A 16,471-nucleotide genomic window follows, 5' to 3' on the forward strand; every position below is an offset into this window, starting at 1 on the left:
TGTAGGAAATGCAGTGGCGTGACTGGCAGCGTGCATTTTTTAAAGTGCGGCTGATCAGACGGCAGCCAATACGTGAGAAGAAATAAGGCGAAAAATATTATCTGCACGATGTACGAGGCACAGTACAGGCCAGTAAGCTTACACGGTTCCTTGGACAGGCCTCTGCAGGATGATTTTGAGCTCACACCACAAACAATTTGTCTTCTACACTCCTGGACTGAAAAAAATTTGGTTCAGCTCGACAAGCTACCCCAAAAAGGAGCCTGTACAATATTGTAAAATGAAAGTAAATGAAATATCCACTTGTTAATTCTGACATCTGCTGCCATGGTTACTCAGTAAGGACTCATAGCATTGCTGCATCGGTCCAGACTGGAGGCTTTTATGAGGTTCCCTTCACAGAGGCACTATACTTTCCTGGAATGCAAAGTCTTCCATCCACCTTTTTATAAGTGATTACATTTATTCATTACATTTCATACTTGTTGTGTCCACAACAAGAAGACAAGTCCTTGGAACAATAAAAAGTACTGAAAGTAAAGACACAATCAGGCACAGCACTAGTGGACACAGAGCGCCACAAAGTCGGGCTGCAGGCATGCAAAATGAGCGGGCCTGTGGAAATAAGTAATGTGAGAGAAAGGACGAGGAAAGATCCTTAGATGATAAAGAAATAAATGATGTGACAGAGTTAATGAATGAATGTCCTTAGACAATAAAGGAATGAGGAAGGAGACAGAATCAGTGATGCAATGCCCTTAGTAAGTAAAGACATAAATGACATGACAGAATTAATGAAGGAAGGTTCATAGGTAATAAAGCATGGGAGCTGCAAGAGTGAAAGAGAGAGTGCTTGTGGTTGGGAATACACTGTGTCGTGGCACGAGAAAGAAGGGTTTAGGACATAGTTGGAGACTGTATACAGAAAGATTCCCTAAACCCTCCATACCAGATACCAGAAGAGCAATGCGCCAGTGTAGCCAGAGATGCTCCGTCAACTGATATGGGAATCCCTGGAGGGAAGACAACACTCTTTTTGCAGAACACTATTGAGAAAACTTCAACTGGCACTTTCAGCTGACTGCAGAATTCTACCACCATCAACATACATTTGTGAGTGGAACAGGAAAGGAAATGACTAGCAGCAGTACAAGGTACCCTCCGCCATGTACCGTACGGTGGATTGAGAAGTATGTACATAGATGTAGAGCCAGAAAAAATATAATTTTTTGTAGACAACAGCATTGTAAGAAAACAATGTGAAAGTGCTCTTGACCCTGTCTGACATGTCATTTGTATACGATGTGTATTCCAAAACTAAGGTCCAGTGACCATCATTTAACTGATGGTAGGCCAGCACGAAGTTTCACGCTCGCAGTGCTGTCTGCCATCTCTTTAGGAAAATGCAGTGTCAGTTCGATTAGCAGTCATTTGCCAGTCAGTGAGAGCATATTGCAATGGCTGACACAATTGTAGATCCCAGAATTTGTGAAGTGCACAGTGTGATTAGATTTTTGCTGGAAACAGGTTCTTTAGCTGCTGAAATCCATCATGAGTTATGCTTAGTGTATGGATCTGAAATGATAGGTGACAAACAAGTCAAAAATGGTGTTGAGAATTTCAAAATGGCTGCACAAATGTTCAGGATGAACAGCAGAGTGGCAAGCCCAGTATTCAGACTGACCACATTGTTGCTTAAGTGAACCAAAAACTTTGAAGTTAATGGCAATTGACGATTAGTGGTCTGGGTAATGAATTCCAAAATGTTGCTCAAAAATTAATTTACAGAACTGTCACTGAACAGCTTGAATATCACAAGCAGCATGTGAGGTGGTGTGGTGTGCGTGCTGTAAGACCTTCGGTACAAACACCATCAGATTATTTAACTTGTCGCTCTAACGAAGTAGGCGAGTGCCAGCAATATGTCTCGTGGTCTTATTGTGGCGTGTTTATCTTCTGCCGTTAGGTCAGACGATAGAAATGCCACTTGCACACTTAGAGTAGCAGATTGACAGTGACCAACTTTAAACAGAACTTGATTAATTTTCACACACTTTTATTAAAATAATAACAAGCCTAAAAATTACTTAACTTGGTTCTGGCTGCTATTTACAATTGACAATCTGAAGTTCCTTTGGTCTTGGTACGTTAATCTTATTCTCACATACCTCTGATACTTGACAAAGTGTCTATTCATTTATCTTAATTGCTACGTACAGGAATATGGTAATCTTATTAGGCGCAGACTGAAGCTTGACTACAGACTGATGCAGACTGACTAATCGGAGGTCTGTACACTTTTTATAATACCTCGAGCGTTCAGGTATCACTGCGTGAGTGTGATCCACGAGGAGAAAAGGTTCTACGTTAGCAGCAACCTCATTGGCTGCGTTACATATTAATACGCGGATCGGCGGAAGCAGAATTTGGTCCGTCTCTAAGACAGCGCCATCTCGTAGTGCGGAGACGGACGAGCGCTGCGCCTGCGCTGTTGTGCTTAGCGGGACGCGCTCTAGTGGGAAAGTTGTGTACGCGCTGACTACGGGGAACTATGTACACAACAGGTGGGTTCCAAATACACTCACTGAGTGTATGCATAGTGCACAACAGCTTTTGAAGTGCTATAGACAAGATAGAAGGTGATTTGTTTTCCCACACTTTTATGGGTATTGAGACCTTGATATCATACACCGACACAGAACCAAAATAACAGTCAATGCAGTGGCACCATTCAAGTTCACTCAAACCAATAAAGTTTAAGCAATCTCCATTCTTGGACTGCAAATGACAGCTATCCATTCTTGGACTGAAATAGATAGCTACAGTTTTCTGGGCCGAAAAGGGCTTCCTTCTGATAGATTTCAGGAACCACGGGTCAACAATTACGGCTGATGTATACTGTGAAATGCTAATCAAACTGACACACGTGACCCAAAATCAATGATGCAAGAAACTGTTATCTGGTATAAACACACAAGTTAAAAATGGTGTTGAGAACAACAAACGCTCTCACATCGCTGCCAAAACAAAGGAGAAGATTCAATATTTTTATTGGAAAATTTTTAGGCACTCTCCATACAGTCCCCGACATTGCAGCAAGCAACTGTTTCCTCTTCTTGCATTTAAGAAAGTGGCCAGGTGGACAATAATTTCAAAGCAATGATGAACTCAAAACTGGTGTTACCAACTGGTTCAATTCCCGGGCAGCAGACTCCTATGCAGAGGGGCTAAAGAAGCTGGCACAGTTTTACAGGAAGTATACAGATGTGAACGGTGATTATGTGGAAAAGTGAAGTAGATATGTAGTAAAATATTACTGTCAATACATATCTTTTCTCGAGAGCTTATTTATTTTGTGAACAATCGGACTTTCGTTTTGCAATAGGTTTCATATTAAGAACGTCAGGTATTCTAATACATTTCTGTGATATGCACACCCTACCTGTCTTTCGTCTCTGTCCAAAATTTGCTGACCAGTATCACACTAGGTTGTTTCAGTTAAAATGTCACTTATAACGAGATATCAGTTCAGAATAAGGTGCAATACTGAGCACCATTCAAAAATCCAGGAGGACAGAACCACCTGACGACATGAGTCTATTACGTCCAAAATGTAACATGCTGTAAATTCAATTTCACAGGCCTATATGGTTTCGGGAAGGAAAGGAATCCCAGTATATGTGACTGTAGGCTTTCCCGGCGTAAACTATTGATGAATGTTTCTCGGGTCTCCAGCCAGGTGGTAGCATTTATATCTCGTGACATTTTGGGAAGCCAGCACTTTGACCCACAAACAATCAGCCTCTTCAAACAGCCACTAACAACCGCCTACTTTCAGTGCCATGGGGAACTCTTTGAACAGATGGACAGTGTGGCGATGGGCTCCCCATTGGCTCCTGCGATTGCAAACCTCTATATGGAACATTTCGAGGAGGTGGCCCTTCAAACTACCAGACAGAAACCAAAGCACTTCTTCTGCTATGTCGACGACACTTTTGTCGTACGGGGACATGGCAAACAGGCACTAGATGAGTTTCTTGAACACCTCAACAGCATCCATCCGAACATCAAATTTACAATGGAAATGGAGGAAAATGGATGCTTCCCCTTCCTTGACATTTTAATTAAGAGGAAGGCAGATGGATCACTAGGCCATTCAATACGTAGGAAGAAGACACACACAGACCTATACCTTCATGCAACAAGCTGCCACCATCCAGCACAAAGACAAACAGTACTGACCACCCTGGAACATAGGGCACGCGCCGTCTGCGACAAAGACAGCCTACCGTCCGAGCTGCAACACCTAAGGGAAGTCTTCCAACAAAATGGCTACAGTGAAACGCAGATCGACAGGGCACTTTAAAAGGAAGAAGTAAGCAGTGAGAACCCCAGAAGAAAACAATGAAGAAGATAAACGGCTCGCGTTCCTTCCATACATGGATCCGCTCTCGGCCAAAGTTGCACGACTTCTGGGAAAATAAAAGATCAAAACCATTCTCCGACCACCACCAAAGATGAGAGAGCTCCTAGGTTCTGCCAAAGATGCGCTGAACCTTAACATACCAGGAGTATACAGTATACCGTGTGAATGCGGAAAGCAATACATTGGGCGAACACAGTGCTGCATATCTAAATGCTGCAAAGAACATATCAGATGTGTCCGACTAGGCCACACAGAAAAATCAGCCATAGCAGAACACAGCATAAATGAAGAACACACTTTCAACTTCGAAAACACGAAGGTACTGTGCCGAGCATCTGGCTTCTGGGAAAGCGTTATCAAAGAATCCATAGAAATAAGGATTCACGACAACCTGGTCAACAGGGACCAGGGATACCAACTCAGCGCAGCATAGAACCCTGCGATAGTGGCAATCCGTTGGGAGCGCGCCCGTCAACGTCCTCCGCCGCGGACACAGACAGAATTCTTACTCCGAGAACCCAACACGGTCGCTGGGGGCGACCCCCATCCCCACCACCGTGCACACGCCACTGCTCCACCGCAGCCACCCGCAGTCTAGTGGAGGGGGGTGACCGGACATATAAATAGCCCGCTCTCCGCGAGTCTCGACACTTCACCAGAAGATGGGTAGTATGACACTTCCCGAAACGTCGCAAGATATCAACGCTACCACCCAGCTGGAGACCCGAGAAACCTTCATCGAGGAATCCCAGTGTCAAAATTAACAGAGACATAATTTAGAAACCACACAGAGGGCAGCAATTAGTGCAGTTTCAAGCATACCAGGCACTCAAGACAAACTTCATAACAATTATTAATTGAGCATGAAAGGTTGCTGGGACAGAATTGAGACAGTAGCGCCAGCTAGTGTAATTCCCGTATGAAGACTGGATATCCAGGATGAGCCGACCACTCTGGCAACAGATAATCGAGGCTCCTCTCGCCAGAGCAAGAAGTTGTATGCCACTGGAGCTTGTCCTATACTTACACCAGCCACCAGCGATAATGACTGTCTCAACTGAAAACTCAGAAGTAATCCTAATATATGACTTTCACAGCCATCTCCATTCCTAGACACACAACTTCATACTTCTGCAGTTAGATGATAGCAGATTGGGGGAGGGGGGGGGGGTAGTACATTGTTCCGAGCATGTGAGCATGTGAGGCAGCGGTACACATTAAGCCAAGCAAGTGGGGGAGGCGTATTGAATCAAGCATGTAGGGGAATGGCACAATGAGCAAAGCATGTAAGGGGTGCCACATTGAATCAAACGTGTGGGAATGGAAGAATGACCAGTTACATGGTGGAATCGCAGATTCAGTCAAGCATGTGGGGGAGTGACAGACTTAGTCAAGCTTGTGAAGGGAATGGCAGACAGAGAAAAGGATGTGGCAGGAATGGCAGATTGAGTCAGCTGTGTGGGGGAATGGCAAATTGAGCTAAGTGTGTGAGGGAATGGAAGATTGAACCGAGCATCATAGGTGGGAGAGGGGGACAGAGTGAGCCATGTGTGTACAGAGAGCAGGTTCAGCCAGACATGCAGGAAATGGCAGACTGAACCATCCCTCAGAGTGCTATATGGATGACACGACATAGTAATAAGCATCCCTGGTGTAGTTGAAAACAAATAAGACACCAGGTCTGGATGAAAGGCATCAGTCCCTCGTTTAGCTTGCATTTATCATGAATTTCCCTCCCCAGCACAAAGTCCCTGTAGAAAAATGTACGTGTCTCCTGTATATAAAAAGGGTAAAAGAACGCACCTGCAAAATTACAGACCAATATCCTAACAGTGTTTTTCTACAGAATTCTGGAACATACTCTGATATTGTATATAATATACTTCTTAGACATCAAAAATCTCCCGTCCACAAATCAGCAGGTTTTTAGAAAGTATTGCTCATGCAACACCTTTTCACAATGGGATATACTGTGGACTATGGATGAAGGGCAACAGGCAAATTCCATATTTCTACATTTCTGGAAAGTATCTGACACGGTACCCCACTGCAGACTGTTAATGAAGGTATAAGCATACAGAATAGGTTTCCACACATGTGAGAGGCTTGAAGACTTCTTAAGTAATAGAACCCAGTATGCTGTCATCGACAGTGAGTATTCAGGAGTGCCCAGCGAAGTGTGACAGGACCACTCGTTATTTCCTATATACACAAATGATCCGATAGACAGGGTGCACAGCATTCAGCAATCCTTTGCTGATGATGTCTGCATCTACATCTATATTCTGCAAACCTCCATGAGGTGCATGGCACAGGGTAGGTCCTATTGAACCATTTATTAGGGTTTCTTCCCATTCTATTCACACATGGATAGTGGGAAGAGTGATTGTTTGAACGCCTCTGGACATCCAGTAATTATTCTAATTTTATCCTGACAATTTATAATGTGAACGATGTGTAGGTTCTCGAAACTTTATTAATAGACTTTCTCAGGACAGTTTATTTCTATCTTCAAGCATCTTCCAGCTCACTTCCTTCAGTAGCTCTGTGACACTCTCCCATGGATTAAACAAACCTGTCACCATTAATTCTGCCCTTCTCTGTATATATTCAATATCCCCTGATAGCTCTATCTGGCACGGATCACACACACTTGACCAATATACTAGAACCAGTCGCTCGACTGATTTCTAAGCAATATCATTTGTAGACTGATTGCACTTCCCCACTATTCTACGAGTCAACTGAAGTCTACCATCTGCTTTACATATGACTGAACCTCTGTGATCATCCCATTTCGTACTCCTACAAAGTGTTACACCCAGCTATTTGTATGAGTTGGCCAATTCCAACTGTGGCTCATTTATGTTATAGTCATAGAATACCACATTTGTTTATTTTGTGAAGTGCAAAATTTGACATTTCTAACATTTAAAGCGAGTTCTCAATCTCCGCACCAATGTGAAGTATTATCAAGATCTGACTAAATATTATGCAGCTTCTTTGAGGTGGTACTTCATTATAGATAACTGCATCATCCACAAAAAGTCTGAGGTTACTATTAATATTGTCTGCAAGGTCATTAATATACAACATCAACATCAAGGGGCCAATACACTTCCCCTGGGGCACACCTGAAGTTACTTCTATATCTGACAATGACTCTCCATCCGAGATAACGTGCTGTGTCCTCCCTACTAAAAATCATCAATCCAGTCACGAATTTCACTTTATATCCTATATGATCATACTTTTGACAATAAGTGTAGGTGTGGTACTGAGTCAAATCCTTTTTCGGAAATCAAGAAATACTGCATCTACCTGATTGCCTCAATACAAAGCTTTCAGTATGTCATGTGAGAAAGTGCGAGTTGGGTTTCAAATGATCAATGTTTTTGAAATCTGTGCTAGCTGGCATTGAGGTCATTTTTTTTTTTTTTTTTCAAGATACCTCATTATGTTTGAGCTCAGAATAAGTTCTAAGATTCTACAATAAATCAATGTCAAGGATATTGGACAGTAGTTTTGAGGATCACTTGTGATGCTGCGGTGCTACGGTGTACTGTGCTGTGGTGTATGGGAATAAGTCGTCATTCGGTGGCTGTAAGCTGATACAACATGACTTAGACAAAATTTCTATTTGGTGTGATGAATGGCAGCTAGCTCTAAATGTGGAAAAATGGAAGTTAATGCAAATGTGTAGAAAAAAACAAATCCATAGTGATTGGAAACATCATTAGTTTTGTGCTGCTTGACACAGTCACGTCATTTAAATATCTGAGCGTGACAGTGCAAAGCGATATGAAATCGAACAAGCACGTGAGTATTACAGTAAGGAAGGAGAATGGTCAACTTCGGTTTATTGGCAGAATTTTAGGAGTGTTTGGTTCCTCTATAAAGGAGACCGACCATGTACAGAACCCTAGTGCAACCTGTTCTTGAGTAGGCTCAAGCGTTGAGTATTTGGGAATCCGACCTGGTCAGATTAAACAAAACATCAAACAAATTCAGAGGCGGGCTGTAAATTTGCTACTGGTAGGTTCGAAAAACATGCAAGTATAACAGAGATGGTTTGGGAACTGGAATGGGAATCTCCAGAGGGAAGGCAACGTTATTTTGCAGGAACGCTACTGAGAAAGTTTAGACAGTTGCATCGAGAACCATCCTACTGCCACACATTGTACAGTGCCTTGCAGGGTATGTATGTGGATGCAGATGGAGAGTGGCAGATTAAACCAAGCATGTGGCAAATGGCAGACTGAGCCAAGTGTTTGGGGGAATGGCACAATGAGCCAAATGTGTGTGTGTGTGGAGGGGGGGGGGGGGGGGGGGGGGGGGGAATGGAAGAATGAGCCACATTCATGGAGGAATAGCAAACTGAGCCAATTGTCTGGGGGTATGGCAGATTGAGGCAAGCAGGAGGGGCTAGAGCTACACATGCTATAGGTGTGAACCCAACACCCAACACAAGAACAAGGCCGAGCCAAATGTGGGGAATGATGGAATGAGCCAAGTATGTGGGAGGAACGGTAGAATGTGTCGAGTGTGTGTGTGTGTGTGTGTGTGTGGGGGAGGTAATGGCAGACTGAGGCAAGTGTGCGAGGAAATAAAAGACTGAGGCAAGTGTGTGGAGGAATGGCAATATGAGCCAAGTATGGAGGGGGGGGGGGGGGGGGCAGACTGAGCCAAGAGTGTGGCAGAACAGGAGACCGAGCCAAATGTGTTAGGGAATGGCTGGTTGATTCAAGCTGGAGGGGAATTGGAGATAGAGCCAAGCATGTAGGTAATTGGCAGACTGAGCAAAGCACGCATGGAATTACAGGTAGAGCCAAGTATGTGGAGGGAATGGCAGGTTGATCCGAGTGAGTGTGTGTGGGGAGGGGCGGCAGACTGATCCAAGTGTGTGGGGGGAGGGAAGATTGAAGCTGATTCCACAACCAATCTACTGCCATGCACTGTACAGTGCCCTGTAGATTGAAACAAGTGTGTGTGTGTGTGTGTGTGTGTGTGTGTGTGTGTGTGTGTGTGTGTGTGTGGTGGGGGAGGGGGGGATCGATGGCAGACAGCCAAGTATGTGGAAGAATGGAAGATTAATGCAAGTGTCTGGGGGAATGGCAGACTGAGCCAAGTGTGGTGGAATGGCAGACCGAGCCAAATGTGTGAGGGAATGACAGGTTATGTCAAGTATGAGGGGAACGGCAGATTGAGCGAAGATGTTTAGGGCTGGCAGATTAAGCCAAGAGGGTGAAGGGAATGAGAGACTGATCATTCATCAAGCACGTGGGGCAGATGGCACGCTGAGCAAAGCATTTGGTGTGGGGGAGGCACGGAGTGAAGTGTGGGTGCTGGAGGGGGACTGCGCCACACTGAGTGAAACATTTGAGGGGCACAGCACTTTGAGTCCTTCATGTAAGAGGGCATCATACTGAGACAGCACACTGAGCACGAGACTTTCTGCATGTGCTCCTTCTGATACCACATTTGCTTATTTGTCTGCGTCAACTGTCTATCAACCATTTGAGAACTGCCATAATATCGTCAAACCGAAAAGTAAAATAACGTGTGTGGCCAGGCTGCACACAGGCAGTTACCTGCACTGCTGGAGCTGCTGGCGGCCAGGGCACGCAGCGGTGGAGTCGCCGCAGTGGCGGCAGGTGCCGGCGCACTCTCCACTCCCTCTGCGCCCTCCGGCTCCTCCGCCTTCCGTTTCCTCTTCTTCTCCGGCATCGGGAGTCCCTCCCGGACCGTACCGGACTCGTCACTCGCTCCGTCTTCTGTGAGGGGAGCGGACAGCAGCCTGAGGGCCTTCTTCTTTCGCTTCTTCTCTGGCAACCTGAAACAGTCCGGAGTATGACAGTCGGGGAAGTCCTGTTCGCAGAACACTTGGCACGAGTGAACTGGCCACTCCTTGATAGTATTTGTGCCTGCAAAGAAAACTAATTTCCTACGAACTGCAATTTACACAACCAAAACAAGCAACACTAGTAATTCTATACATATTTCATATTCGCACATCTAGCCAAGTTGTAAGTATCTTTCTCATCATTAATCTTATGTTATCTGCCCTTATTGTCTTTCTTCATACCATTCGAGTAAATTCCAGTATTACATTCACTGCCCTGACAACTGCAATCTTACAAATACTGAAAGTAACAGTGGAGCAATGCCAACAAAACATTTATAAACTATATTTCAATGTACAGAGCCCACCAGAAAAATGTATACACTCTTTGTCAGGCTCTATCGAGGTACCAATATTGTCATTCGATTTGAGTTACGAGTGTGTTGTAGTATGGTCTTTGGCTCAACAGATATTAGTACTTTCATCTCAGTATTGAGAAAACAAGATGGCTGGTGCACGCTTGACATTCGAGCAATGAAAATGTATTGTGAAGTGGTTTTTCACATTTGATAATGCCATTGAAGTCCAACGTCAGTGGAAGGGAGGAGTTTGAAAGAGAAACGCCAACCCGCCTAACAATTAAATGCATCATTGACAAGTTTGAATTGCATGGAACGATTTGTGATATTCACAAAGGAAGATCAGAAAGACAGCGTACAGCTACAAGTCCTGCTTCGTCAGCTCCCGTGCCGGAAATGTTTGTTATCTCTCCACAGAGGTTTGCTATGCAATGTGCACGTGAAGTGGGGGTTAGCAGTAAAAGTATACGAAGAATTCTAAAAGCTGCAAACTGGAAAGTTTAACTCCACGATTACTGCACACTATTAATGATGACGATCCTGATCAACGGATGCAATTTTGTAATTGCTATCAGCAAATGGTAACTGATGACGAACTATTTGTGATGAAGGTAGTGTGGAGTGACGAGGCACAATTTAAACTTAATGGAACCATGAATCAGTATAAGAGTGTGTACTGAGCATAGGAAAAACTGCATGTTTATATGGATAAAGCGGTCAATCTACCAGGGGTTCATGTGTGATGTGGACTATAATCTACGGGGTTAGTGGAACCCTTTTTCTTTGATGCTACTGTCACAGGGGGAAGTGTACCTGGAAATGTTATGCACGTTGATTTTGCCAGGTATATGTGTGCTTTACGGAGCTGATGAAGAGGACTTCCACCAACAGGATGGGGCGCCACCACACTACAACCTAGCCGTACGAGCTTTCCTGGATAACAATTTTCCAGTGCACTGGACTGGACAAAGTGGGCCCATCGAGTTCCCTCCACGGTTGCCAGACCTAACACCTATGGACTTTTACTTGTGGGGAACTGTGAAAAATAATGTCTATCGACGTAAGCCTCGTACACTGGAGGAACTTCACCAGGGGATTACAGTGACATGAGCAGTGATCTCCACTGTAACACTGACCGACATAGTTGCGGTGACCGCTCGTCGTCCTGTTACGTGCATAGCCGCCAACGGTGAACATTTTTAACATTTAAAGTAACCGTGTGCTAAACTGAAGGTTGTACAACATGTCTGATCTCATCTTTGCGGTCCTTGCCTGAGGTGTACACTGGTGGCAATAGTATTGTTCTGCATCTGTTGCAAATGTCAGTTCTCTAAACTTTCTCAATAGTGTTTTATGAAAAAAAAAAAAAAAAAACACAACCTTGTTTCCCCCCACGGAGTCCATCTGAGTTTGTGGCACTTCTCCGTAATACTTGGGGGTTGACGGAACCTACCAGTAACAAATGTAACAGCAAGTGTTTGAACTGTTTCGATGTCTTCCCCTATCCGATCTGACAGGGATTCCAAAGACTGGAGCAGTAGTTGAGAAATGGTTGCAGGTGCTTTTTGTATGCTGTGTCCTTAACAAATAAGCTACACTTTCCTACAGTTTTCCCAACACACCCCCAAGTCAAACATTCACCTTCCCTACAACTGACTTTATGTGTGCTTTTCATTTAATGTCACTCAGAGAGATGTGACAGATCGGCGCATACCTGTAAAGAATGAGGACTCGGTCTAGGTGTGATGCCAAGGACTCAGTTACACAATAAATTCTAATGCAGACAACATTTCAAGAGCAACATGGAGCACTGTCGACCACTCACAGCAGAACACAAACACGACAAACAGGGAGAACTAGGATGTCTGGGGACAGAGTATAACTTACAAAATAAAGTGCAATCATAGCACACTGCTGCGTAGTCACCCTCACGCTACACAGGTTGCCGTGCCCCACAGGCAGGCTCTGCATGGAATGCAAATGCCACCTATCCATTCCTCTCTTCCCCTCCTCTTAGGCACCCCCTCAGCCTTCTCCTGACTTCATCCTGTGTTTTTCCTAGCTGTCCTCTTCTCATCCATTCTCTTCACACACCCTTACCTTTTTAATCTTTTTTACTCACACTTGTCTTATAGGGATTTTTCATATGTTATCCACTAAAGCCTACACCAAGCCAAATTCTCAAAAATTCCACTTCAGTTGCTTCCACATTATTTTCTTCCCTTTCCTTTGCGACCAAGGTATCTGCAGCGTACAACAGAATTGGTATACTGGGTCTAAATGATAACTGTTTACAACGTACCACATTGGAATATGTGGAAGCGAGATGAACAATGTGACCTAGGATACTTGCAATCCATCGAGCCAGGAAATAGCCTCACATTGGACAACAAAAGCTACCTGAACTACAGTGCTTCCACACTCCACAATTCATTTTTTTCCCTTGGTAAAACTGTCCTTCAATATTAAAAATTCTTCGTTGTTGAACTTACAAAACATAAAATTGATGTTTGTGTAGATATATTGTAATTTTTACAGCATAAAATTAAGAATTAACTATTTTGTTTCTCTAGCCTTCTCGTTGCAAGGACACTGTTCTTTTAAGGGTTAACACATTCAGCCTTATGTCCACACACCATATGGCCGCACCTGCATAGGCCGTGTGGATGGTGCCCATATCCCTCACTGGCACAGCTCTTCCATTCGCTGAAATGTGTTTTCCCACATGCTACATGATGGCCGGCTATAGAATAGCTGTAGGATTTCATACATTTTCGACTAGATGCAGCAGGAGTCGATTTACAAGTGTGCCTTTACTGAATATGTTGCAAGAACATCAAACACTAGCTGTCAGAACTGTCAGGAAGAAAAGAAAGGGATTGTCAACAAGCCGTCAAAACATGAAAGCTAAAGCAAAATACCTCTCTCTCTCTCTCTCTCTCTCTCTCTCTCTCTCTCTCTTTTTAGGAAGGGAAACATGATTTATATTGCCTCTCCACAAAGCAATCAGGAGCTAGCTGCACAATCACTGGAACCAAAACCAAGCACTTGATTAGATGGAAATTATGGTCACAAATTTTGAAAAAAGGTAAAAAAACTCACTGCCAACAAAGTATATGCTATGTGCTACTCCAAAGTCTTCTCAGACTAAGGAAATAGAATAGCAAGATGATAAGGAAACTAAGCATATAGTGGTATAAAGACTGCAGTGCTGGACTTCATATACCACAGTGTTTTCAAAACTATCATTTGGAAGTAAATTGTATGTAAATTAGACGAAAACAATTTTTGTCATAAAATATGAAATAAATATGCATTTGTGAAGGTCTTTTTCTTGCATATTTCATAAACTATGAAGGTTGGAGTTTAAAATGATGCCAGATGTGTGCCTGTAAGATGCTTGACTATTGGATTGTTATTGTTTTAATTTGTCAGAAAACTGTCACCTACACAATCAAAGAGGAGAGGCAGCAGTGTTGAATGTGTTAGGTTCAGATCAAATTACAAACATAATTAGTTTTTGTATAACGTTTACAGAAGTCTCTTTTCTTTTATTACCCTTATGACACTGTTTAAATTAATTATGCTAATGAAATAGCCAACTACAGTGGTAGTGTAAGAGTCTGAGAGAATACTAAAAATCCCATTCAGCAGGCACGTGCTATAGCTAAAGTGGCTTTTGTAGGCCAATCCGAGTTTATATCCCAGCCTTACAGACGCAAGTGTCCTTTATCAAATCGTTCGTCTCAACTTCCCGTACATCACTGTTGTACACTGGAAACAATTATCTTTTTCCATCAAGTGTGGGCAACCTTTGGTGAGCCACTGTCCCACTTCACATACTCACCCAGTCTCGTGGGCCGCTTTGTCACGTGATGCGACAGCAGTGCTCTTAGTGCATAAAGTCAAAACTGTAGCGTCCGTGATGTTCATGTTTGGAGGGTAAGGTACTGATATGAATGGCACCCCTTTCCCAACACACCACATCAATAAATTATGACTCAAAACACGCATTTTTCAAAGTATGAGGCATATTCCAAAACTAAGGTCCGGTGACCGATATTAAACTGATGGCAGGCCAGAATGAAGTTTCACACACGCAGCGCTGTCTACTGACTCTTTAGGAAACTACTGCAGTGTCTGATTCAGTAATCGTCTGCCAGTCACTGAGAGCAGATCGCGATGGCTGAGACAATGGTAGATCCTGCCAGTTGTGAAGTGCACAGTGCGATTAGATTTTTGCCAGCAAAAGGATCTTCAGCTGCTGAAATCCATCTTGAGTTATAGCCAATGTACGGACTTGAAACAATGAGTTCGAAAATGGTGTCACAAACTGTAAAACGGCTGCACAAATGTTTAGGCTGGACAGCAGAATGGCAGGTCCAGTATTCGGACCATCATAGTCAATCAGCTGATTGGTGATTGACAATTAGTGGTCCGGGTAATGAACTCCAAAATTTGCTCAGAAACAGTGTGTGAGATGGTTCCAAAAACGCTCACTGATCAGTGCAGACAGAAAAGAATGCGTAGTGCACAGCAGTTTTTGAAGTGCCATAGACAGATTGAGGTGATATGTTTTCTCACATTGTTATGGGCGATGAGACTTCGATATCATACACTGACATAGAATCAAAACAACAGTAGATGCAGTGGCACCATTCAAGTACATGCAAAAAAAGTTATCTCCATTCTCGAATTGAAACATTACGGCTACTGTTTCCTGGGACAAAAAAGACATCCTTTCGATTGATTTCATGGACCGTGGATCAACAATTACAGCTGACATTTACTGTGAAATGCTAACCAAACTGACATGTGCAACCCAAAATCTATGTTGTGTGAAACCATCATCTGGCATAACATCACACCACTGCCAAAACCGAGGAGAAGACTCGAGGTTTTCATTGGGAACTTTTTGAGCACCCTCAGTACAGTCTCGACCTTGCAACAAGTGACTATTTCCTCTTCTTGCATTTGAAAAAGTGGCTGGGTGGACAACAATTTCAGAAAGATGATGAACTCGAGACTGGACTAACTGACTTGTTCAATTCCTAGCATTACTGGAATGCTCTAGTAAAGAAACAATGTTCACAAAATGTAAATAAACGTGAATTCTGAAGGTGGGATGCCAGGCATTTTGATAGGTCACCAAAGGAAAATAAATGTCTGTTAAAGCAACTAGTTTCAGTTAATTCGTTATAAATTAACTTCAATTTCAAGACCTAATACATCCACAACAGACAAGAATTATTTACTACCGTTAATATGAGAAAGAAACTTGAGATGAGAAGAGCGTTGCCAAAAATATCTGAAAATGCGGCCCAGGCAGAGTACACTGCGTGCGGCTCTCACTGTCTCCCACGAATTTCTTCTGTGAGCCGGACTGAAACCAATGGCAGGCAGGACCCCTGCACCACTCCCTCTTGTGGTTTACACCCTGTATAATATATTTGGTGTGTACAGGGTTATTCATAATATCTCCTGGTTTCCAGAAGATGACTGTGCAAAAACTAAGAGATATACATGAAAATGACACATATCAGTGGATAGTGTGTCTCTCCAAGTTTCGATTTGGAACAGTGCTGTGCTGCGGTTATAAACCACACCACTAGGGGATAAGCGTGACAGAATGTGCTCAGAGTGGAGTGACGCACGCATTTTGTGTCCTCGATTTCGCTACATGTGAGTCACTTGTGACAGTTCAATGACTATTTTGTACCAAACATCATGCTAAAGCTCCAGTAGTAAAAAGAATCTGTGAGTGATGCAACACATTCTACGAGATGGCTGCTTACGTGGTGCCGAGTAAACACACCAGCCGTGAACATTGGCAGAGAGGTAAAA

The 16,471-nt window shown here is 43.5% G+C and overlaps 1 protein-coding gene across 1 annotated transcript in view; it reads right to left on the bottom strand.

The window, feature by feature from the left end:
• The window catches only part of LOC126212813 (something about silencing protein 10), a 195,196-nt gene that overhangs the window by 14,074 nt on the left and 164,651 nt on the right, over positions 1 to 16,471 (bottom strand). Inside the window, exon 8 of the mRNA XM_049940224.1 lies at positions 10,018 to 10,259. Coding sequence (XP_049796181.1) covers positions 10,018 to 10,259 — 242 coding nt within the window. The remainder of the gene's footprint in view (positions 1 to 10,017; positions 10,260 to 16,471) is intronic.

The sequence above is a fragment of the Schistocerca nitens genome, chromosome 11, assembly GCF_023898315.1.
Source record: "Schistocerca nitens isolate TAMUIC-IGC-003100 chromosome 11, iqSchNite1.1, whole genome shotgun sequence".
NCBI classification, from domain to species: domain Eukaryota; kingdom Metazoa; phylum Arthropoda; class Insecta; order Orthoptera; family Acrididae; genus Schistocerca; species Schistocerca nitens.